The 24,739-nt window shown below is 43.1% G+C and overlaps 1 protein-coding gene across 1 annotated transcript in view; it reads right to left on the minus strand.

The window, feature by feature from the left end:
- Window positions 1–6,436: 6,436 nt before the first annotated feature.
- The window catches only part of MID1 (midline 1), a 144,019-nt gene continuing 125,716 nt past the window's right edge, over window positions 6,437–24,739 (minus strand). Inside the window, exons 8-10 of the mRNA XM_004612178.2 lie at window positions 19,958–20,119; window positions 15,391–15,598; window positions 6,437–10,666 (exon numbers count right to left, since the gene is read on the minus strand). Of these exons, the coding sequence (XP_004612235.1) occupies window positions 10,318–10,666; window positions 15,391–15,598; window positions 19,958–20,119 (719 nt within the window). The 3' untranslated portion in view covers window positions 6,437–10,317. The remainder of the gene's footprint in view (window positions 10,667–15,390; window positions 15,599–19,957; window positions 20,120–24,739) is intronic.

Raw genomic sequence — 24,739 nt, forward strand, 5'->3', positions numbered from 1 at the left:
TTTTTTCATATTACTTTTGGTCATTTGTATTTCTTCCTTAAGGAAGTTCCTGTACATCTCTTCTCCCAACTTTTGATAGGGTTGGATGTGTATTTTGTAGAGTTCTACCAGTGCTTTATGTATTTTAGATATTAACCCTTTGTCAGATGAGTTGTGGGCAAATAATTATCCCAAGCTGTGTTCTGTCTTTGGATTCTGATGTTCCTTTCCTTTGGAGTGCAGAAGTTTTTTAGTTTAATTTTTTAGTCCAATTTGTTTATGTTTTACTTGTTTGGTGAGTAGTGTTTCATCCTTAAAGATGCCTCTAGCTTCAATTTTATGGAGAGTTCTGCCTATATTTCCTGATATGAATTTGGTTCTGATATCTAGGTCTTTAATACATTTTAATTTGACTTTTGTACATGGCAGTGGAAAGAGGTCTGTGTTCATTTTTGCATGTGGCCGATCAATTTCCCAGCACCACTTCTTGAAGAGGTTTTCCTTGTTCCACTTCATTTTTAGCTCCTTTTTCAAAGATTAACTGACACTCTGTCACTGGGTTTTCTATTCTATTCCATTGATCTGAGGGTCTGTCTTTATTCCAATACCACACTGCTGTAATTACTACCACTTCATAGTACAGTTTGAAGTTGGGTAAGTGATGCTTCCTATTTTTCCCCTTGAGATTTGCTTTAGCTATTTAGGGAGGGAACAGTGCTATTGTTTCATATAAATTTCAGGAGTATTTGATCTATTTCTTTGAAAAATATCATGGCTATGCTTTGAGGGACTGCATTGAATCTGTATAATGCATTGGAAAGCATTGCCATTTTGACTATATGTTAACCCTCCAAATCCATAAGCACCAGGGATGTGTTTCCGTTTACCCTGGATACTGTTTCTTATCTGTGTCTCCTGAAGCTTTTGAAGCAGTTGTATATGGTAATGTATCTCTTGGTAGCTGACAATATATTCCAAAAATCAGTCTGAGGGTCTGTCTTTATTTCCAGTCTGCCCACCAGAAGGGCTGTTTAACCAGTGTCTATGGATAGATGGCCCTACTCCACAATTTCTATCTTTAGACCAGGTTTTTCCTCAAAAAAAGTGCCTGTCTTTGTTTTTGCTCTCCATCTTTTTGGGGTGAATGAAATGGCAATGGCATGAGTGGGTACGGGCAATCATGCATTTATTATTAAAGGAATTGACCCTGAAAAAGCCCCCAGTGTGACATAGTTGGAAGGGCCGAGTCTAGATAGACTTCTAAGATCTCAAGGAAAGGACGAAATGAGAGGTTACTGAGCCCACCCGGGAAATCGGTGATTAACGGGATTTTGTTTAATAAATGTTTCTTGTTTAGAATTCTACTTTGCTGCTAACACAGCAACTACAGCTTGATTTATATTACTGTTTGCAGGTCACGTCTATTGCTATCCTACTCTTTTAACCCTCCTCAACGTCTCTCTTATTTAAAGTGAATTTCAGATAAGGTGGGATTGGTGAATCTGAAAGTCATTCACTGTATCTTTGGGAAACATGGACCAGACCATGTTCAAAGCAGTAAAAGGCAACAGACCTAGGAACACAGGGACAGACACAGTGAAGGAGACAGAGAAATAAGTCCATGCAAATCAATGTACATGCACCCAGTTGGTGACCTGGTTGTCACGTTAAGCAAGGAAGGCCTGAGGTGGGATTCCAACAGAGGGCTGCTGTCGCCTGGGACTTCCCAGGCTGCTCTGGAGATCATGCCCAAAGGAGTTCCAGGAGAACCCAGCTACTGAGGAGAAATGAGAAGCCTCAGAGAATCGGAAACTTCGGTAAAGCCTAAAAACTTTGCTTTCTGGGAAACAGCATGAATTTACAGAGAAATTGAGGCAACAAGCTTAGAAGGGGGAACTTTTACAAGCCTGAGGTAGACAGTAAGACTCTGGAACCCATTTTATTCACACCTGGATTATCTTATCAGCAAGTGGCAATTTAGAAAGTGCAACTCCAGATTTAGAATTTGAGCACAGATGTCAGCCAGGAGATGCAGAAAGGTCATGAATGCTATACTTGATCAATTTCATGGTTTGACTTTTGCTCAATGACCTGCCATTAATATAAATTGAGGATGGAATTTCTAGAAGGTTAATCCTCAAGATTTCACTTCACTTTTATTCTGTAGCATATGTGGTTACTGCACCTATAAAACATTTGTTTTCTTAGTACAAGCACAACGGGTAGGGCCTTGCATGCCCTACTGGGTTCCATTTCTCTGTCCCTCTCAGAGAGCCTAGCAAGCTAGCAAGAGTATCCTGCCTGCACAGCAGAGCCTGGCAAATTACCCATGACATATTTGATATGCCAAAAACAGTGACAACAAGTCTCACGATGAAGACATTACTGGTGCCCACTTGAGCAAATTGATGAATAATGGGATAACAGTGCTACAGTGCTACAGGTTTAAGGGAAGGTTCAAGTACACCATACTCACGACAAACTGGAATTCTACTGTAAATATTTCTTGAACATATACTATAGGGCACACATTGAGCTAAGCTAATCTTAATTTCAGAGTTCAGGAATACTGTAGTCGAGTGTGGAACAAAGAGCGGAAAAAAGTGAGCAAAATTTGACATTAACAAATGCTAAATCACAACCATGACAAGGATTATGAGGAGACCCAGACCGTTACATAAATCTATATTAAGAGGATTAGGCTTTGCTGAAGACAGTTGGGAAATGATGGCTGAGAAGTACTATGAATGACCAAAGGCAGTAAAGCAGGAGAGGGAAGAGTGGTCCAAGCAGAGGTCTGTGGCATAGAGCATAAGGCATGGCACGATGGCCAGTGTAGGCAGGGTGCAGAGATGACAGTCATTGGTCCAAGGTGCTGCTGTGTAAAGATGGAGGGTGCAGGTATAGAGGGCCTCCCAGCCACCGAAGTTTCATGAAAAGTAGATGGGAGACTTAGAGAATTTTTAAGTCAGGTGGCAGTGGGGGCATCGGTGTGGGAATTAGAAAGGTGAAAGAAGTCAAGGGGGACATGTGTGACTTGATTCTGTCTAGAGATGACCATGGCTGCTTGGGGGTGAGCTAAGGGAGGAGGTGCCGTGTGGATTACGACGGGGGTGGGGGGCACGGCATTAGCTGATGCTGTGAAAGTTGAGCTTGGAGGCTGGATGCAGAGCTACGGAGTGGGCCTGATTAGAGCAGTTAGACTTAGAGATGGAAGTTTGGGAGATAGCTGCAGAGAGCAGTAAAGATGCTAATAGTGGAGATGGCACTACCTAGGCAGCGGAGGATTCTACCACTGAACCACTCATACCCTGATCAATGGCACTGCCTAGGGAGAGATTAAAGTACAGAACCAACATCTCCCAAGCTGCCTCTTATCAAAATGAGCCCAGGGAAACCTCAGAGGGAACAGGTGTGGGTGTGGGTGCCGCCTCTGAAATGGGGAGTGCATGGTGTGAGGAGACACTGAATGTGCCAGGGAACATGAGCTGGGGCACTGAGGGCAGAAACAGAACATCTAAGCTTCAACGGGGAAGCAGAACCGAAAAGAGGAGGCGAGATGGAGAGTAAGATTGAAGAACAGGGCAAAGAGGTTTGGGTGTTTGAGATGACTGAAACGGAGCAGTTTTTCATGACTGATGAAAACCTGTGCTTTGAGAAGAAATAGACTATGAAGAGGAACCAATGTTTATTAAATCATTTCTCTGTGCCTCTCCTTAGCTGGTAATTGGTTTGAAGCCGTGACATATTTGCTCGTTAATTGCTATACTTCCTATTTAATCAGGCATACCTAATTCTCTTAGGAGAACATGGCTGAAAAGGATTTAGCAGCAGACCTGGATTCCTGTCCATAAACCACCCATACTAAAACAACACAATGGCCCGAAAAGCTTTTCCCAAAGTCTTTAACCCCATTTTTATTTTGCATTCTTGAATGTGCATCCCATGGTGAGGATGATACTCAAGGGAAAAGAATTTGCCAGTTCCACATGTCTCCCATTTTATGCCCTTATTATAATCGCTAGCAACAACCTTCTCCAACATGTTCTATTTGCATGTTTTTAAAAAATAAAAATAAAAAGAAGGGGATGCAGTCTACTCTCTGGAGTGAGACATGCCTGCAAGCTGAATCGAAAGATGATTCATTACAGCAGTGTCTGTTCAGTTTCAAATGTTGCAATTAAATGTATTTCAGAACTCTTATCAGAGGGACTATGTTACCTGTCACATGTTGAGAAGGGCTGACTTAAGTCAAAATTATGAAGGCTTTTAAGCTGATCCTTCGATTTGGCCTCCCTACCTCTCTTGAATGAAAGAACTACTAGTCACCTGCAGGGCCCTGACTGATGCCTTCTGGGACGAATGAGGTCTGCAATTTGGCAGAATTGTCAAAGTTGCAGTGGGCTTGAGAGCTCACGGGGACTGGCCAAGTCCTCCAGTCCAGCCCCCATCCACCACAGGAGATGTTTATCTACAGCATCAGCCCAGTGCAGCCCCTTTGGCTTTGTAGTTTGACTGAGACAGTCTCGCCCATTCTCTAACCGTTCCGCTGTGTGGCCACTGACCTAATAGTGACCACAGAGATCCATAACCTAACCCCCTTAAAATATTCACTATCTAACCCAGAAAACATAAAGTACCCCCAAAACTATGCAAGTGCTGCACAGGGGTGGGGCAGTTTCGCCCACTTTGGGTCACAGTGATCTAAGCAGAATGCTTCTAGGCCTGGTGACTGTAGCCATCAAGCCCATTGACTTGAGAATCACCTCCTCCAAAAGGACAGGACTGGACTGGCTCACCATGTTTCAGGATGAGATCCAAGCACCACACCAGCATCTGAAAAGCAAAGGTGATATTCATGCTCACTGAGCTGCGCTCATTAGCTCCTGCTGCTTCCATAGCCCTTTGGAAAACTCATCTCAGGGTCTAAGTCGATCTTTGTACACATTACAGTTTATTCATCCACTCATCTATTCTTGGACACATGGGTTGTTTCCAGATTTTGACTGTCATGAATAGTGCTGCAATGAATACAGGAGAGCAAATGTCTTTTCAGAATGCAGTCTTGGGCCCTTGGGTTATGTGTCCAGAAGTAGGATTTCTGGGTCAGGTAGAAGTTCAATTCCTATTGTTTTGTGAAATATCCATAATGTTCTCACAAGTAGTGGATTTTTTTGGGTCATATCCATGACAACACTGGTTGTTTTCAATCTTTGTAATGTGTGCCAGTGGACTACTACTTGGGATACTATGGAATACTACTTGGCTGTAAGACAAAATTGTACAATTTACCACTATGTGGATGGGACTGGAGGGTACCATGCTGAGTGAAGCCAGCTAGAAGGAGGGACAGATACAGAATGATCTCTCCCAGAAGTGGAACATCAAGATGCATAGTAAGGGAACAAGAAATGGCTAAAATCTATTAGAATCTAATAACTAGTCTAGGGAAAGGAACTTATTGTGGTGGTGAGATGTGGGGGAGAGGCAGAGGACATGGGAGAGGTGAGGAGGAGGGAAGAGTGCCCTGAGACAATGGTGGAGGGAAACTAACCCAGGCTGGGGAGTCTGGTGTTGGAATGGTCATGCATGAAACCCTAACGTTGATAGTATTGTATATTGTAACACTGTAAATCCCACACATACAAGTGAGTATAGGTAAGTAATGGGCAGTCAGAGATGTCTCACCCACTTGCATCAGTAACAAAATACCCTGGTGGCCTTTTCAGCAGTCTTCTGGCTAGCTCCCTGGACCCTCCACTCTCCCATTCTTGGATTCAGAAGGGCACGGAGGTCTGGGTGGGGCTGGGCAGCTGGCAATGCTAAGCAGTTCAGGGATATCTGATACTAGGTAGGCTTGGGCTTTTGAGGGATCTCACCATGTTCTGCCCAGCACCAACCTGAATCAGAGCATTCATCTCTAATGAGAGAAAGTCAAGTTCTGTGAGCCACAGAATGGGGCGAGGGAGAGATTTACAGACCAATTGGTGGGATTCTTCTAAACTACAGATATGAAGTTCCGTCACCCATATTCTCCCTTCCATGACAAGACCCTAAATCCAGTCCTTCTTGTTCTGTATCTCCATTCCCCATAAGCAATTTTCTTTTCTTTCGGTTCATTGAAAAAAAAAACATTCCCTGGGGCTGGAGCAATAGCATAGTGGGTAGGGCATTTGCCTTGCATGCGGCCGACCCGGGTTCGATTCCCAGCATCCCATATGGTCCCCTGAGCACCGCCAGGAGTGATTTCTGAGTGCAGAGCCAGGTGTGACCCAAAAAGCAAAAAATAAATAATAATAAATTTTTAAAATAAAACATTCCCTTAGAAATGTCCTGCAGCTTTAAAATAACTATTTTGAATGGAGTGATACAAAACACAGGTCGTGGAAATCCTGGCTGCAAGAATACAACAAGATGAAAAGCAAACACAGAGAGGCAGAGACAGCGGATCTTGGAACCACAAACACAACTTTATTTAGAACCAGAAAGCAACAGCAATTGAGAGACTAATCAGGGCTGAGCTGGGCAGTGCCACCCAAGTACCACTCAGTGAGTTTTTGTTCAGGAGACTGAGAAAGAGAACAGACTTTTCATTTCCAAACAAAACAAATCACATCCAGAGCTTCGCACTACTGATCAGCAAAGGTTCTGAATTGATGTTCCCTTTATTTTTCACTAAAACAAAACCCAAAACACCCAAACAAGAGTTTCTCAATTGTGGCGCTTGATAGTTGGGGCCAGAGAATTCTTTGCGGCAGGGGCTGCGCTAGCACCTCAGGATCCTGAGCAGTGCCCTCGGTCTCTACTCCGGCAGGCAAATTGGGACAATCCACAGTGTCCCCAGACATTGCCAAATTGCCCCCGGCGGAAAAGAACTCTTTAAAAACCATCATCCCAACCCCTTCACTGTTTGTCTTTATTTCTTCTTTATCCTATAAAGGGAAAACCGGATGTCAAATTCCCAACAACCAAAGCAGGTGAATGAAGCGTGCGTATATGCCTGGGGTTGAAACAGTCTCACTTTTTCTGGAGGATACTGGTTTGCTAGAAGTTCACAGTGAATCTAAATATTGTAATGAAACACCTGCTTGACACCAGGCCATTTCTTCTCCTGCAGAAACCACCATCACTATTCATAGGCAGCTTGGGAAGTCATTTTCTCTGAAAGCTGGAAGGAAAATCCTCACCCAGGCACACTCTTCTATTAGTCCATTGGGATTCCTACTGGAATTCAATGACTGCTTTGGACATTGGATCCGGTTTCTTTGTTTCTGTCCAGATAGAGGTACCATGTTTCTCAGTTTCCTTAGAAGGACTGCTTATATTTGTGAGGCCCAACACAAAATGAGAATTCAGGCCCCTTCTTGAATTAGAAAGAATTTCAAGATGGCAGCAGCTGGGCCCTCTCGGCTCTGGGCCTTGGCATCACACACATGCAATGTCAGACACAGCAGCTTTGGTTCACTGGCACCGCACCAATTTTCTTGGAGTGATGTAGTTGGCACTGCCATCTCTTTCTCCCCTGTATCACAGTGCTTCCTGTGAAGGTCCTCAAAAGCCAAATATGGTGACCCCAATTCATTTAAAGAATTGTACGGCAGCAAATGTTTATAGTATATATTTTTCAGACTTTCAAAAAAATCCACATGGAAATCTTTACTACATCATTACAGTAATGAAAGTAAACACTGTAGTCTTTCATCATATACACATTTTCCTGTAAATATGACAATATGGAAATAGTAACTGCTACTATCCACAAAGTTCTTAAGTTAGCAAAGAGTGAGACTTCCACAACAAAACTATAACATAATCCCTCTTGTCCTTATAAAAATAGCAAACACACAACCTAAATGGCTTGCAGTGAAAATTTGAGTAGCAACATCTTTATATTGAAAACATTATATTCATGTAAATATTGTTCTCAAAAATGATTTACATTAACATCATAAGGCAAACTGCAGCATTGGTACCTGGAGACCATGATTTTTAAAACTCAGAAGCTGAGTTTTAGACCCTTTCATTCAAAACCTGTTATTGTACAAAGTACATTAAAATATCTGTTATCCGGCTACCAAAATCAGTACATAAAAATACAGAGGAAACCCTTGCAGGTTTTGGGATAAAGGCAAATACATGTTGCTTTTATAGTATAAAAACAAAACAAAACAAAACAAAATCCCATTAACTTTCCAGAGAATGATCAGTTTTCTCCCCACTGAGGTGTCTGCTTTTCAGATGTGAAATTGTCCTAAGTCACTATCAAAATATTCATCTGGGTATAAATAATATAGTAAATATATAGAATCTATGTAGTAAGAAGGAAAGTGTCTTTCTGTGGAGAGGACAGAGGCCCACAGGAAGCTGCCCATGATGTCAGGCTGAAATGGGTCTTACGGATGGATTTCAGGGAAATGATTGATTGATTTGGTTGAAAATGAAATCACTAAAACAATGCCTAAATCTACCAGACTGCTACATCAAGATGGCCAAGCCAATAGGCCAGAGAAGTATTTTATCAAACAAAACAATTTATATATGCCATGTTCTTGGTCAAGGTAGAATCATGCCAGATTCTAGTCCAAGAACTACTTGAGAATGCCTTAGGTAATGGGCCCTTCAAATGTGTCAGGCGAGCATGCCATGGATGCCACCTAACATCCTCTTAACAGGTCCCGCTAGCTGCTCCCAGTGTGGGTATAATGAGATTGACTTTTTTCTGTCTTATAACTCTACAGTAACGTATCCTAGAATATTGGAGGGACTTCTACATTTTTCAAGATGCATTTAATACAGGTCAGTTTATAATAATGGATGAGACATGTATACTAATGAATCGTACTTTGTTATTACCAACTCATAGTATTCAATGTCTGCAGGTGACTTATATTTGGAGGTGTGATGGTAGGCGGGGCCACAGGTCGATGTCCTGGGGAGCACAGAATCAACTTAAAGGGGTGCTACCATTTGTGACAGACTATATTTCTTCAGCGCTAGTGACACAGGAAAAATAATTGGGGGGGGTGATGGGAAACAGGATAACTAATAAACATAGTGAAGAAATTTCACAGACCTAAAGAGATGATTAAAAGAAAAAAATGAAATAGATTTGACATCATGAAATAATCCAACTTCCAACAATCTTGAATTTTGGAAAACCAGGAGGATTCCAAGTGAGTGATTTTAATTGCCATCTCATTCTTAATGTTCTCCCTGAATCCTTACTCCTACGACAAGTAGGGTGAAATGGCCAAGCATGTCTAAACTTTTCTTTCCAATTTTTGAAAGCCAACAATTTTTTTGGTTGGTTTGGGGTCACGCCTGTCGATGCTCAGGGGTTACTCCTGCATCTAAACTCAGGAATTACACCTGGCAGTACTCAGGGGACCATGTGGGATGCTAGGGATAGAACCTGGGTTGGCCACATGCAAGGCAAGTGCGCTACCAGCTGTACTACTGCTCCAGCTTCTATTTTTTCCAATTTAGTCCATCAGCCACCAGAGGGTAGTTAAAGATGGAATTTTCATGGCTTTAAGCCAGGTTTTTGCAGTTTTTTTCTTTTGCTTCTGTTTCTACTTGACCTAATCAAAGTTTTTGATATTGCAGTTTTAAAATATATCAAAAGGAAACAGTAAGAAATTCTGCTTACTTCCCTATTAGGTTCAAAACTAATTTTGTTTGGGGGCCACACCTTGCAGTGCTCAGGGCATAGTCCTGGCTTTGTGCTCAGAGGTCACACCTGATGGGGCTCGGGAGACCAATTGGGGTACTGGGGCTTGAACCTGGGTCAGCTGCATGCAAGGCAAGTGCCTTACCTGCTGTACTATTTCCCTGGCCCTGTACAAAGCTATTTAAATTTTTTTCAAACAGGTGCAGATTCTGTTAGGCATCATCAAGGTGCCAGGCCCAGCACCTGTCAGACTCAGTCAGAACGATGGTGTGAGGAGGTTAACAATCTTAGGATATTACACAAAACTGTGTAACACGGCCCATAGACTGTGATGAAATGACAATTATAAAGAGCTGCTGAAGTTATGGGCCTCTCGATGTACAAAACCAAACAATTCCTAAGAGCTGGAATTCCGGTTTTGTTTCTTTTATAAATAATCTATTCTTCCTGTAAATACAAAAATTTGAAAAAATTATTAAAGCCTGCACTTAATACCAAACACAGTAAAGATGGGGAGGAACTGCCCACTATGAATCCCATCTTAGACCATTTCTGGACACCTTTCGGTGAAATTTTATCACACTCTGGCAGCCTGTGCTTTCTCTGTCCCTCAAATGGTGCCCCCCACCCCATCCATTGCCCAGTGAGGGGTTCCTCCAGCCAAGTGCTCAGGAGAGCTGCTCAGCACAGTCCAGATGATCTGGGATGGGGAGGCCAGTGATAATGGTCAAACATTTGTTCCACAGGGTAAAGGTGGGGCACACGGGCTGCGAGAAGGTGATGTCGAAGGTGTAGAGGTGCATGGAGTTCAAAGCATCGTAGAAGGCGATGGAGCCGTTATCATAGTCCAGCAGGATACCCACACGCCGGAGGTGAGGGGCGGGGTCGATGGGGATCTCTTTGCTGTTGTGTCTCACCACCCAGTTATTGTGACAGCGACACAGTGCCCAGGAAGCTGAGTTCTTCCCGATCCACTCATGCTTCGGTGCTGATTTGTAGGCCAGGCCAATAGCATACCTGTGGGAACCAAGAACAGCAGCACAAACTGAGAGCGGTATTGCGCGTGGATGTTAAACCCTTTCTCTGGTCCTCAGGGCTATAAAAACGTGACCTTCTGCAGTCCCTGTTCATTGTCCTTAAGTGAAAACTTGGCATGAGCCCCAACACATGTGTTCCTCATCCTCCTCCATCCTACGCACAGAGTGGGAGGAAAGAGACCGTTGGATTGGCCCCACTCCTGTTTTCAGTTCAGACACTACAGGAGAATTTGCAGTTGGTGTTTGGCTGCCTTCCCCCCACCTCCCCTCAATGCTTGTGAAGACCTTACACAAGTCGTTAAGAGGGCACATCCAAGGGAACTTTATGTAGCAATTGGGTAAACAAACATTCTGTTCTGTTTGCTATGGTAGCCACAAGTCACGTGTGGCTACTGGGTCTCAACTGTTGAGGCTGAGGAACTGAACTTTAAGTGAATGTATGTTGACTTTAATTAGATGATTTAAATAAGGCTCATGTGGCTCCCGGCTCCCATATTGGGCAGCATAGCCCTAGATTTTCTTTTTGCCCTTGTATGCATTTTCCAGTGGACAGCATGTCAATTTCATGACCTTGAGCATAGTCCATAGAAAGAAAGCATGGGGAATGATTTGCATGTGTGGGGGGAAATTCCCTGTCAGCTCCCAGTTTTAATTACTCCAGGAACAATGCCAGTGTCCATTTTTGAGGCTTATTTTGAGCAGCAGAGGAAAGAATACATGTTCAGTCCTGGGAAAGAGGCATTGGATGTGATATTCAGTCACTGTTATTGTAGTATTTTTGCCCACTGAAACAGTACTATTAAGTGCCAGGGTCAGAATTTGAACCCGGATGACTTAAAATAGCACAAACTTAAACAAGACTTGAATGAGTTCTTGCCCTAAAAATTGTCTAATTTCTTACTGCCAAGGGTCCTTTTGATTATATTCCCTTAATGTAATTTTTAAAAATTTTCTGAATCTATTTGAGCAGACAGATATCCTGGTTATTCTGAATGTTCTCTCACTGCTCAAACTAAATGAAAAATTCTTTCTACAATGTCCCAAGCTTCTTACTCTCTTTTTGCCCATACTGAAGTATGCTCTGTAATATTTGTAGTATTTCACAATTACTAAGATAAGCAAAACCCATCACTCTTAACAAAGACTGGGTGACTCAGAGTTCAACTTTCAACATATGACAGCAGAAACCAGTGTCGCTAGCTGTTGACAAAGGTTTTACCCAATGCAGAGAGAGAACCTGATTGGGTTTTGGTAAAATGTCATTATTTTATTTGACAACAGTCATATGTTGGATTTAAAATGTTATTGTTTTAAGAGCGATGTGTTTAAAAAGAAACTGAATACAACCTCCTGCCACTGAATTCAAAAGGAGCATGGAGCGGATCATCTGATAAGCCCAGGGTGCCAGCCTGCCTACTCAAAACTCAGCCTCCTCTGCCCCGCTCTCGGAAATCCTGCTTGCTGCATTTCCCAGATTCCCTTTCCTGGAGGAGTCTGGGTCAGGGTCTGCCTTTGTGACACCCTGGCACAAAGTCCAGAAATGGTACAAGAGGGAGGAACAGCCTAGTTTAGACAGGAGAAAGGACAGATGAGCTCCGGGTGCACTTGCCTGGCCCCAGGCTTTCTTCTGGGGCTCTGTGCGCCTTGCTTCCTCTGTCCTCACAGCGCCTAGTGGGACTTCTGTTTTCCTACTGAACCCTAGCCCAGGCACTCTGGAAAGGCTTCATTCGGCAAAGACAGGCTCTATGCCCCAGCAGACAGCACAGCCATTTTTTCAGGTAATTTGGAACCTGCCTTTGCACCATCAAATAACCATATGCTTCTACCGTTTCCTTCTCGTTGCTGCACGCCATTTTTCTTTTTTATTAAAGAACCTTGACATTCATTTACCATTTGAACCTTAACTGAACTCCCTCGGAAGTAGCTGCAGCAGCTATGACCGACTTCATTTAGCAAATGGGAAAACACAGAGGAGGTTAAAAATCAGGAGCAAAATCCAGAGTCTCATTCCTTCCTCCTAGACTTCTGGCCCAGTAATCTTTTCACGAACCTGCACTTAGTTAACACCATTTCATAAAACACCAAGTGCACATGAACGGCATTAGAGAGTAAGAAAATAACTATGTATATAGTCCATTAAGCAAAGGAAAATACCATTATATTATCATTAATCTGTAAAATTATATACATATTTCCATTGAACTTGAAAGGTGCAGGCAGAAAGTAATGTTCCATTAAGTTACACAGTGAGATGCCGAGAATCCCGAAGTCAAAAACTTAGGCTTCTCAGAGCAATGTGAAATGCTCCATTGTATGGATCATGACATCCACATTAATTCCAAGTCAGGAGCGTGTTTCATGAGAAAATATGTGTCATTAGCTGCAGCAAATCAAGGTGGCACTGGAATTTAATCACATCGGGGTCACCTCCCAGAAATGTTAAACTACTTTCTGCATGCGAATTTCCTGAAATCGACACAAACAGGTTTGCAAAGATCCAAAGTGTGGCAATTAATTTTAGAATTTCTCCCCCCCCACTTATGAGTTCCTTTTGACATCTGGCGGGTGTTTTCAAGGTAATCCTGATCCGTGTTTATATAACTGAAGTGGTCTGATGAAATTCCCCGCACCATTCATCAATGGGAATGAGCTCATAACGATCAGGTATCATTCATTATAAATAATTATCAATGGGTTACCATTCTTTAGATACTGGATTCCATCCTAGATTAATATGGCACGTTAATTAACTAGAAATGTTTGCTCTTTTGCACCTGTAAAAATTCATTGCATTTACCTTGGGGCATTTCTATTGCCCTCAAGTCATTAAAAAACTGGAAATGTCCATGGCCATGTAGGGTACAAGGATGTGCCCTCCATCCTTCCTTAGGATGTTGGAACACGATGTTTGGATGCAAAGAGAATCATAATGATGATGACAAAGAAAATTAACTTGCTTGGTTTCTATCAGTACCATGGCAGGGAGAAATGAAGTTCCTCAAATTAGGACTTCAATTTTTTTTTGCTGTTTTTGGGCCACACCTGGTGGTGCTCAGGGCTTCCTCTTGGCTCTATACCAAATTACCAATACCTAGAGGATCACTCCTGGGAGAACTCAGGGGATCATATGTGGTGTTGGGAATCAAATCTGGGCCAGCTGCATGCATGCAAGGCAAGTGCTTTACCCACCATATTATCTCTCTGCCTCCTTAGGATTTCACTCAGTTTGTGCCAACACTCTAAGAGACACTGTAAGATGGGTGTGCTGTTGGAATTATGTGCATGAGAAACCATCATTAATAGAATTGTAAACCACAGTAGTACTGTATCTCGATTAAAACTTTTTTAAAGAGACATTGTAAGATGCAAAAGTACTATTTTCATAAATTTGAGGTAAAGAATTTTAAATATATAAATAACAAGAATTTTGGCCTCCCTATATAAAAACAGCACTATGATAATACTCATCACTGTCAAGTTATGTAGTCTCAGGAGTTTTGGTTTTCTTTTTAAGGCTAGGATTACACTATTGCTCACTGAAGATACCACTGCAAGCCCTAAAGATTAATTATGATCTTAGGCATATTATAAAATATACTGTGGTGGCTAAGAGCAGGGATCAGCAAACTATAGCCCATGGGCCAAATATGGCCGTCTGTTTCTTTTTATAAGTGAGCTTTTCTTGGTCCACCGCCACACCCGTAGACTTGTGGTTTGTGGTTGCTTGCCCACAACAGTAGAGTTGAGGAGTTTCAACAAAGATCATCTGGCCTGCAACACCAGAAACATTACAGGCTCTTCGATAAGATGGTGCACCCTGGCTGCTGACTTCTGAATTTCGCCATCAGTCACCTCTGTATGAGCTTTCTGACCCTGGGTAAGTGCCTCAGTGATCTTGTCAACCATATGGTATACTGGCACTTCCACTTGTGGTGGATTATGAATGAATAAGATGACATCTGTAAAATGCTTGAATCAGAGCCTGGCAACTAGTTGTATTAGATGAAGGCTTCTGAGCAATAACAAGTAGGCATTTATGAGAAAGTCAGCCAGAATAAGGGGTATAAATTGTGGAAAGGTAATTTTGAGTGAGGTTAACCAATCCCAATGTAGACTATACCCTGACTTTTGCCCTTAAGCTGAGACTATTCAGTGGGTTATGATTCAGTAAAAGTTATTCCCAGTCTGCGATCAATGTTTGATCCCATCTAGAATAAAATGGGCAAGGCAACTGATAATTTTTCAAATGATGAAGATTGCTATTTTAGGAAGAAAACTGCTGTTTTAGGGAATTGGCACATTTTATTTAGAAAGGGCCAGAGAAAGATTACTTCTGACTCTGTGCTTGCATAGAGGGCTTACACTCTTGGGCTCGTTGAGAGGGACCCATCTGGAGAGTCCATATGCCCAAAGAGACCCACAAAGCAAAGCTGGGTCTAATCTACAGAATAAAGCAAAGCTCAATTGAAATTCACCTTGATCAGCAAACCCATAGATGTGGTGGGTGTTACTGAGCCACAGTAAATGCTATGTGAATCCACTGAGTTTGGGGGTGGTTGCTATGCAGCAATACTATGGCAACAGCTAACTGATAAAGCGCTTCTGCATATTCTTCTTTAAGATGGACACGGCTGAAGCTTGAGGCTCTCAGAAAGTATGAGAGCTGCCTTTTGCAACCGAATGATGAAAGATACAAATGCCTACCAGGTGCTTCCACTTATGACCACTTCCCAGTAATGACGGCCACTGTCGATGAACACATTGCCAGCTATGCCATAGTTCCCTTGGCTGGTGAAGCGTTCAGGTGTGTGACTCTTTTTGGATGATGACTCTTCACGCTCTACTGTCAAGTTATCATGGGACACCTTCAGCTTTCGATGTGCAGATTTGGGGTCCAGTTTAAATGGCTGGCCTGGATAAGTTGAAAAAAGAGGAAGAGTAAGATAAAATTTAATGTGACTATCAGATTTTCTGAATCCCATTTTTGTTTTGTTTTTTGTTTTGCTTTTTGGGTCACACCCAGTGACACTCAGGGGTTACTCCTGGCTCATGCACTCAGGTATTACTCCTGGCGGTGCTCGGGGGACCAGATGGGATGCTGGGAATCGAACCTGGGTCGACTGCGTGCAAGGCAAACACCCTACCCCTGTGCTATTGCTCCAGCCCCTGAATCCCATTTTTAAAGGTGCAGTAAAATAGTGACTATGAACATGTTCCTGTGACCACGAGCTCACTGTCTGCTGGTTCCAAGGCAGGAGCCCAGAGGTGCTGGGCAAGGGGCAGCAGAACATGTGCATCAGCATCTCAGATACACACTGGCTGAAAAACATCCCCAAATAGATTCTCATATTCAGTCTAGCTTAAACTTATTCCTTTAAAGAGACTTCACATCAGAAACAAACCAAAACAAGGATGTTGATGTTAAGACAGACACTATTCAAAAGGCTTACCTGCTTCTGAGGTTGTTCAAAATCAGAGCATTCCTCTTATGACTTTAGAATGACTACACATGTGTGTATGCTTAGCATACAAGATCAAGAGAAAATATGGGATAGTAACCACTGGTTTTTCTAATTCCTGAGTTTTTCTATGCACACACTAAGCAAGGTCATCTCTATTTCAGTTTTCACATTGGGTTTTGAATATCTTTTTAAAATCTTTTTGGGTCACACCCGGCAATACACAGGGGTTACTCCTGGCGGTGCTCAGGGAATTACTCCTGGCGGTGCTCGGGGGACCATATAGGATTCGGGGAATCAAATCTGGGTCGGCCGGGTGCAAGACAAATGCCCTACCCGCTGTGCTATCGCTCCAGCCCCAGGATTTCGAATATTTAACCCATTATGAAATCTTGACAAAGTCACACCTGACATCCTGTAGCTGTGATTTATTTGACAACTCAACATTGCTTCCTGCCTGTCACTTAACACCATGTCAGCTACATTGAAACACAGGAAGTGAGTTACAACCTGATGCAATACCTGGTGTTCATAGCCAATGGTGTTCCACCTGCCTAGTGTACAGCTCTCAGACAACTGCAGGGGGAAAAATGGCCAACTGGTCATGGCAATACTAGATGTTGACTGAGAAATGGATGTGATCACAATGGGCAGTCACTCTTATGTCACATCCAAGCTCTCCCAAAGATATTCAGTTGGTACCTGAATACAAACTTCATGCCAGCATATCCCTTTCTTTGTGATTAGGGACCAATGTGCCTTTTCTGCATAGGACTGGGTGGGAATATTTCCAACAGAGTGGCACGGAAGCAACAGGCATAAAACATTAGGGAAAAGAATAGATTTGCCGTGCACCAATAAAACTGCTTTCTCAAAACCAGGCAGCTAAATGTGGCCCATGTGCTGTGGTTTGCTGGCCCTGATTTTAGAGTTCTAACTACAGCAAAGAAAAGACTAAAGCAGGGAAGAGAGAAAGTCCTCCAGTGCTAGACAGAAGTGATTCTCTCAGAGGCTGTGAGACCAACAGAGTTACAGCTGAAGTTTTAATTTTAGCTTATTTAAAAAAACTCCTCAGGAATGATGATCAACAACTGTTAGGGATAAGGTGTCATCAAGACAAGAAGAGTATGAAGCTAGATTTTTTTTGGTTTTTGGGTCACACCCAGCGATGCACAGGGGTTACTCCTGGCTCTGCACTCAGGAATTACTCCTGGCGGTGCTCAGGGGACCATATGGGATGCTGGGAATCGAACCTGGGTCGGCCGCGTGCAAGGCAAACATCCTACCCGCTGTGCTATTGCTCTAGCCCCTGAAGCTAGTTTTGATTAAAATGTTTCCATTTGTTGGTGGGGACTGGGGCTGGGTTGGTTTGGGGCCACACACAGAGGTGCTCAGGGCTGACTTCTGGCTGTGCTCAGGGATCACTCCTGGCAGGCCAAGGAACCATATGGGGATTGAGCCCAGGTGAATCACATTCAAGGCAAGTGCCCTGTCCACTGTACTGGTCCCTCCGTTCCCTAGAATACTTCCATTTTTAAAGATGGAAGTTAAGTGGTATGTAGGAGTAAACTGGACCCTGGACAGGAATAAACTATGAGGCACTGATGGTAGAGTGGTGAGCATAGATACCTTGTTTTGGAAGAACTCCATAAAGACCTCCAACATTGGAAAGGGCAGCTGAGACAGAGAAGCGTACACCAAGTAGAGGATGTCGGGAGGACCCATTCAGGTTGGAAGATGCATGCCGAAAGTAGACCATAGACCGAACATGAAGGCCACTCAATACCTCTATTGCAAACTACAACACCCCAAAGGAGAGAGAACAAAAGGGAATGCCCTATTGAAGAGGCAGGGTGGGGTGCTGGGGGATGGGGTGGGAGTGGTGGGCAGGATACTGGGATCATTGGTGGAGGAGAATGGACACTGGTGGAGGGATGGATAAACGATTGTTGTATGACTGAAATGCAAACACAAAATTTCATAAGTTTGTAACTGTACCTCAAGGTGATTTGCTAATAAAATTTTTTTAAAAAGACCCCCCATCATTGACAAGAAGCCTGAGGGATGGGTCAGGAGATGGTTCAGAGGCCTCAACACTTTTAGGCAAGTGTGAGGCTGGCAGTTTTGCATCACAATGGATTTCTGGCCACGTCACAGCCCCGTGTGTAAAAAAACTGAAACTCTGGGGTAGACCCCCAGAGAGCACTGCAACTAAAGAAAAAATATGAGAGCACCATAGCCTGGAGTATGGCCCCCAGCAAGCACCATGGCTAAATGTGTGTGTACCCTGGTCATTGTAGCAACAAAAGAAAAGGGGGAAATAAAGAAAAGGAAGGCTAAGTTCCATGTGACCTCCTGCCAGTGAGGAACCACCTCACATGTCCACACTGGAAGCAGGAACCTGCTGCTTTAGATCAGACCCAAGACCCCACATCCTCAGGGGGCAAATCTACCTGAGTCACAGATGTGGTTCTCAAATAAACCACCGCCCCTGGCACCAGTTTAAGATTTTTCCTTTTGAGAAGATGAATTAATTCAAGTACCAACGTAATTGTTGATTTTACTAAAGAACTGCCCCCTCCCTCGATAGTTCACCACCTCATTGTGGTGGTGGTGGTGGGGGTAACGGTGCCAACCTTCGAAGGGTGAACCAACAGGTGCATCGTTAAAACATGCCAGTCGACCAAAAGCTTGCATTCGGTAGATTGGGAGCACCTGTAAGGGCGATTGGAGGCCGCCCCAAAAGCCTCCATCCCACTTGGAGAGCCCGACAAGTTACCAAGGGTATCCCGGGTATCCCGTCCACACGACAGAGCCTGGCAAGCTACCCATGGCATATTTGATATGACAAAAATGGTAACAATAACAAGTCTCATTCCCCTGACCTTGAAAGAGCCCCCAATATGGCAGCATTGGGAAGGATGAGTAAGGAGAGGCTGCTAAAATCTCAGGGCCGAACTACTTACTTTGTCAAGACCCTGAACTAACGGTTTGATGCTCTTCGTGTTCCTGGAGTGAGCAGACACCGTTGGACTACACTAGCATGAGACAGGGATGAGTGGAGACGTTACTGGCACCCACTTGAACAAATCCATGAGCAACAGGATGACAGTGATACAGTGATACTAAAGAACTGAATAGATCATAGTATTGGCAGACACAGGAGTTTGGCAAACTGCAGTCTATATGTCTAGTCTAGTTTAATGACCATGTGTCAATAAAGTTTTATTTATACTTGGTCATTCCTAACAGATCTGTGTTATATATGGCCATTTTTTGTTTGATTTTGGGTTACAGTTTGAGTTGGTTGGGAACTACTTGGCTCTGTACTAAGGGACCATGTGGTGCCAGGGAATGAACCCAGGTCTCCTAGATGTAAAGACTCACATTAGTCCTTGGAATTCTTGCCCCAGTGCTCTCCAGGCGATTCTGCACTAAAATGGCAGAAGTGAGTGACTGTGACCGGGACCATGTGACTTGCATAAGCCACTACTTGGCACACAGCAGACAGGCTGACTCTCACCCTTTTATTTCACTTCGTAACATACATGTACATATTCTCCTACTCACAAGAATTCATGTTGAGTTATTAAATTTAACAATGAAGTCTGAAGGGCTGAGAGGTTAATAGCTAATGATGTCCTCACGTTCCAAACAAGCCAATATGGGAACCCAGAGGTGTCTGACGGAAACTGCACCCGTGCACACTAGCTCCAGTCTACCTTCTGTTGGTCACAGATGCCTTGGACAAAGGAAGGGAATTATAAGGAGGGAAGAGCAGCTGCAGGGAGACATGAGGCTCCCGGACTTACTGTTTGTCTTCAGCTTCCCAGGTTCGCTACTGCGGCTGCCTGCCTGGTTGATGGCCTTGACCATGAAGATGTACTTGGTGCCGCTCTGCATCCCATGCACCGTGTAGTGGTTCTGCTTGATGTTGGGCACAATCATCCAGCTATCGGCGGAGTTACACAGACCTGCAAAAGCAAACCGAACATGGCTTGGGTCTTCGGCATGGACATAAGACAATATTTGCATAAGTTTAGAGAACTGGAGGCAGGAGTAGGGTGCTTTGTCACTTCTTAGGGGGCTGAACAGAAACCTGAGTCCTTGACAATATGTATTATTATGTATGCCTAGCGCATGCTCTGAATAGAAACGCCTTTTCCGATGATTATACTATAAACTGCTCATGAACAGGAGTGGCCAGGGTGGCTCAATCCAGAATCTTAAAATGAATATGTGCCATCACAGTATAAGGTGCTAAGGGAAGAGCCAGTAACTGACTTCCCCCCATTCTCACCGCAATGTGTCCAAACATTACATTTTGGATCCTTTGATGAGATCAAAGATGCAAAGGTGAGGAGAGAACTGAGCCAGGTAGGGCAAAAGACCTCTCCAATGCAGGTGTCACTACAGTTAGGGCCCTTGTTCTTCATCTTTCAGAAAACCTAATTGCACCTGAGCCTACTACCGCTCCCCACTGTTCCAGCGTGCCCTGAGAGGGCTGGAATCGCCCACATAGGGAAATACTGGTCTTTGCACAAGGAAGCATTTGGCCAAGGAGAAGAGGGAATAACCAGGTGATGGCGGAGTATGTGTTTGTGGCCTGGAATGTGCCGCGGAGACACCAAACAAGAGAAGACACAGGGCACAGTTCTGCTGGCACTGCCCAGCCATTGGTTACTGGAGTGAGGAGGCCAGCAGAGACCAGCCAAGTGCAACCCAGCTTCTGAGAGTAGAGCTAAAGCCAAGCCCACAGGCTGTCAGTGATCCAGCATACATGTGGACATCTCAGACAGGTTGAGGGGACCAGCTCCTGAGAGAACCCTGGGGCTTCGGCGCCCAGCATGGATATTAGAACAGTGGGAGCAGCAGGGATTTGAACCAGCTCCCCCTCCCCCCAACATGGCTGAGTTCACAGCAGAGTGGGGGCTGCTACTCCAGCTGTATTCTGCAGGATGTGGGTTAGGGAGCAGCCTGTGGATTTATGATGCTTGGAAGAACATGCAGTCCAAAGGCAGCCTGTTTGCTCGGCATCTGGCTGATGTTGAAAACATCTCTTTGGTAGTGGGCCCAGCTCTCCTCTCCGCACTCTACAGCCATCAATCTCTGCTCTAATAGAACGTTTTCCCAGCCTCTAGTGAGGGCTGTCAAGGAATTTCCGGCCTCTAGAGAGTTTCCTTCCAGGTTCTGGGTAGAGGGCTGCTTCCTGAGGGACTCCACACTCAACTCCCTTCCCTCCTTCCCTTTCACTGTATTTGCAAGTCAAAGAGTTAGTGCTTTTGATCTTGAGGAACTTGGACCTATGGGCAAGAAACAGTCTCTTAATCCTTCATTTTCACCTTTCTGGGAGAGAAAGAAAGAAAGAAAGAAAGAAAGAAAGAAAGAAAGAAAGAAAGAAAGGAAGGAAGGAAGGAAGGAAGGAAGGAAGGAAGGAAGGAAGGAAGGAAGGAAGGAAGGAAGGAAGGAAGGAAGAAAGAAAGAAAGAAAGAAAGAAAGAAAGAAAGAAAGAAAGAAAGAAAGAAAGAAAGAAAGAAAGAGAGGAAGGAAGAGGGGGAGGGAGGGAGAGAAGGGGTAGGGAGGGAGGAAGGGAGAAAAAGAAAGAAAGAAAAAAGAAAGGGAAGGAAGAAAGAAAAGAAAGAAGAATGGAAGGAAGGAAAGAAGGAAGGAAGGAAGGAAGGAAGGAAGGAAGGGAAAGAAAAAGAAAGGGAGGAAGAGAAAGGAAAGAAAGAAAGAAAGAAAAAGAAAGAAAGAAAGAAAGAAAGAAAGAAAGAAAGAAAGAAAGAAAGAAAGAAAGATGGAAAGAAAGAAGGAAAGAAAGAAGTAACCTTTCTGTATACAGAAATTCACAAATTCAGAAAATTTAAAGGTACTCTGTCAAGGGTAAAAAAATCATATCATTTGTATGTAGTATTTTTGTATGTATGTAAGTAAACATTTGTATGTAGTGTTCATTATCTACTATTTTCTGGCTTACTCTTTCTCACCTGTAGCCACTGTCATCAGCAGCACTGGGACTTGACAAAAGTAGCATCAAGTAACAAAAGGATGTGTCTTTCTTATTTGCCCTGGGTTGTGCGCTAGCTGGAGATGTAGCAGGTAAGAACCCCCTGTCTTCTCTTTTGCCAAGTCTCATTTGCATAAGACCCCAGGACAACTTCCACAGAGAGTGGAGTAACACGGGCTTATCCTCATGCCATGGCCTCTTTGGATACTCGGGATTCACTCTCCACTTAACATGCACTTTAACACAGCAATGCAAAAGAAACTCAGTATTTCTAGAGGGCCACGGCCAAAGACAGGTCATTTTGATCTCTGGGCCCCATAAAGCCCATAACCCACTTTAGATATTTAATAATAACATTATCATAGCAATTAAACAAAAACAATGAGCTTTTCTATTGCCTTGGAAAATCCACTCGTATTTCTAGACTCTTGTCAACAGCCATCAGGCCAACGTGCAAACAATACAGGCATTCAGTGGACTCCAAAGAGAAGCCTCTCAGTGTCACTGCCTTCCACTGTTCCTGCTTAATTGCAAGTGTTACAATAAAATGACTATTGTGGTTTTAAAAAAGCAAATGTAAAAATGTTCCAATAAATTTTACATCACTGTATAAGCCCAAAGCCAGGTTTAATGTGGCCGGGGAATGCTTTCAGGAACATCATAAAGCAGATGTCTGAGATTGCTCCAAACTGCCACTTGGCCTACAATCCGAAGTCTTAACCCAACTAAAAAAATATAAAGATTTAATGCTTCAGAAACCCTTTCCAAACAAAAAAGGAACTCTTGACTATCCTGATTAATTCAGAAAAGGTCACTAATTGTTCCCCTGGAATATTAAAAGAACAAATAGCTTATGGAGCAGTAAAATTTGATTGAAGACCTTTACATCGGGGCAACCTATTTTCATGAATCCAAACAACTATTACCGTTTAGGCTTACCTTCATATTATTCTTATTGCCAAAATAATAATTGAAAAGTTGATTAAAAATGTCTAGAAAGCAACATGGACCATTTTCTTTGGGGGAGGGAGGCTAGAGTAAGTGGGGTGCCCCGGAGAACAACATTATTGGGTTGCTAGTATTGGTCTCCCGCCAACATCATTTAACTTCTGGCATATGGCGCCAAGCCCCAGACTTCTCTGCCTTGATACCCCACTGTGTTGCTATCCCACTGCGTTGGGACTGTTGACCAGGTTTTATTCATCTCTTTATGAAACACCCGCACAACCATCATGCCTGAAACGTTACTTTTCTCCAAATTTGTTTTCAATCATCTTTCAGGGTGTTCTAATATTCACCTTCTCCAATTCAACTATAAGTATGACCACAACAATGGAACGTGGCAAATAACTGATTCATACTGAGATGAAATTGGGTTCTGCAACTTTGTACATTTCTGTCACATTCACAGTGGGTCAGACGCATTTCTTTGCAGAATGTTGCCTGCCACCAGATCCTCATTCCATCTGGGATGTAACAAGCAGCGTTTGGAGAGGCTGCCTGTCAGTTTCTTCTAACAGATTGGACAGACATGAACATTCTTCTAATTCTCGATAAAAGTAGTCTATGCTTACTCACTGACACGTTTCCAAAGTAACTGTGGTAAATTCAGTACATATAACTACTTTGCTACAAAACCTTGGAGAAGGGCATCTTTTTGGCTTGCACTAGTAATAAAAAATGGTTTATGGGACGATCACCCAATTTAAAATTTTAAGTCAGGCACCAGACTTGAAAAAACATGGAATGCATTATAAAATTAAATACGTGTCTTTATATTAATGAGAAATTCATTGACATGTCTAGTCAGAAATCATTAATAAAGATGAGAAATTAAAAATTGATAATACCATTAATTTTACATTTGAATGTAAGAATTTGATTAGTGAAGGTCTTTTTAGAAGACTCTCCTTTACGAAAGTCAGCTAGGATTTATTATGATGAGGCAAGGAACCACTTTTTATACTTTGCCAATAGAGACTATAAGATATTTCCTCATTGCAGAAGGAGGCAGATTCTGAGCATGACAGCAAATTTTCAGTGGAGTTTTGCCATTAGATCTTGTTATTATATATACTATCTACAAGGAATATTCTTCCAAACGACAGAACATATGGACAAATAGCATTCCAGCAGAGACTGCCACATAAAGGTTCTGTAAAATGCGACTATGGAGGTAATCTAGGGAAGCTACATAACTGAGCTTCATCACATGACTAAGAATAAAAATAGCAGCCTTTTCAAAAATACAATGATGGGAAAGTATAGCCTATACTTTTGTAGGAACAAGAACTGTGAATACTGATATGTTTATTATCATGGTGGACAGCATAGGTCCAAGTAAACCAACTGTGCGAGGTTAAAACCTTATCTCCTATAGACCGAACATGATGGCCACTCAATAGTTCTATTGCAAACTACAACACCCAAAAGGAGAGAGAACAAAGGGGAATGCCCTGCCACAGAGGCAGGGTGGGTGGTTTAGATGGGGCAGGGGTGGTGAGAGGCATACTGGGATCATTGGTGAAAGAGAATGGGCACTGGTGGAGGGATGGGTAAATGATCACTGTATGAGTAATATGCAAAC

Source organism: Sorex araneus, chromosome X, assembly GCF_027595985.1.
Source record: "Sorex araneus isolate mSorAra2 chromosome X, mSorAra2.pri, whole genome shotgun sequence".
Classification (NCBI taxonomy): domain Eukaryota; kingdom Metazoa; phylum Chordata; class Mammalia; order Eulipotyphla; family Soricidae; genus Sorex; species Sorex araneus.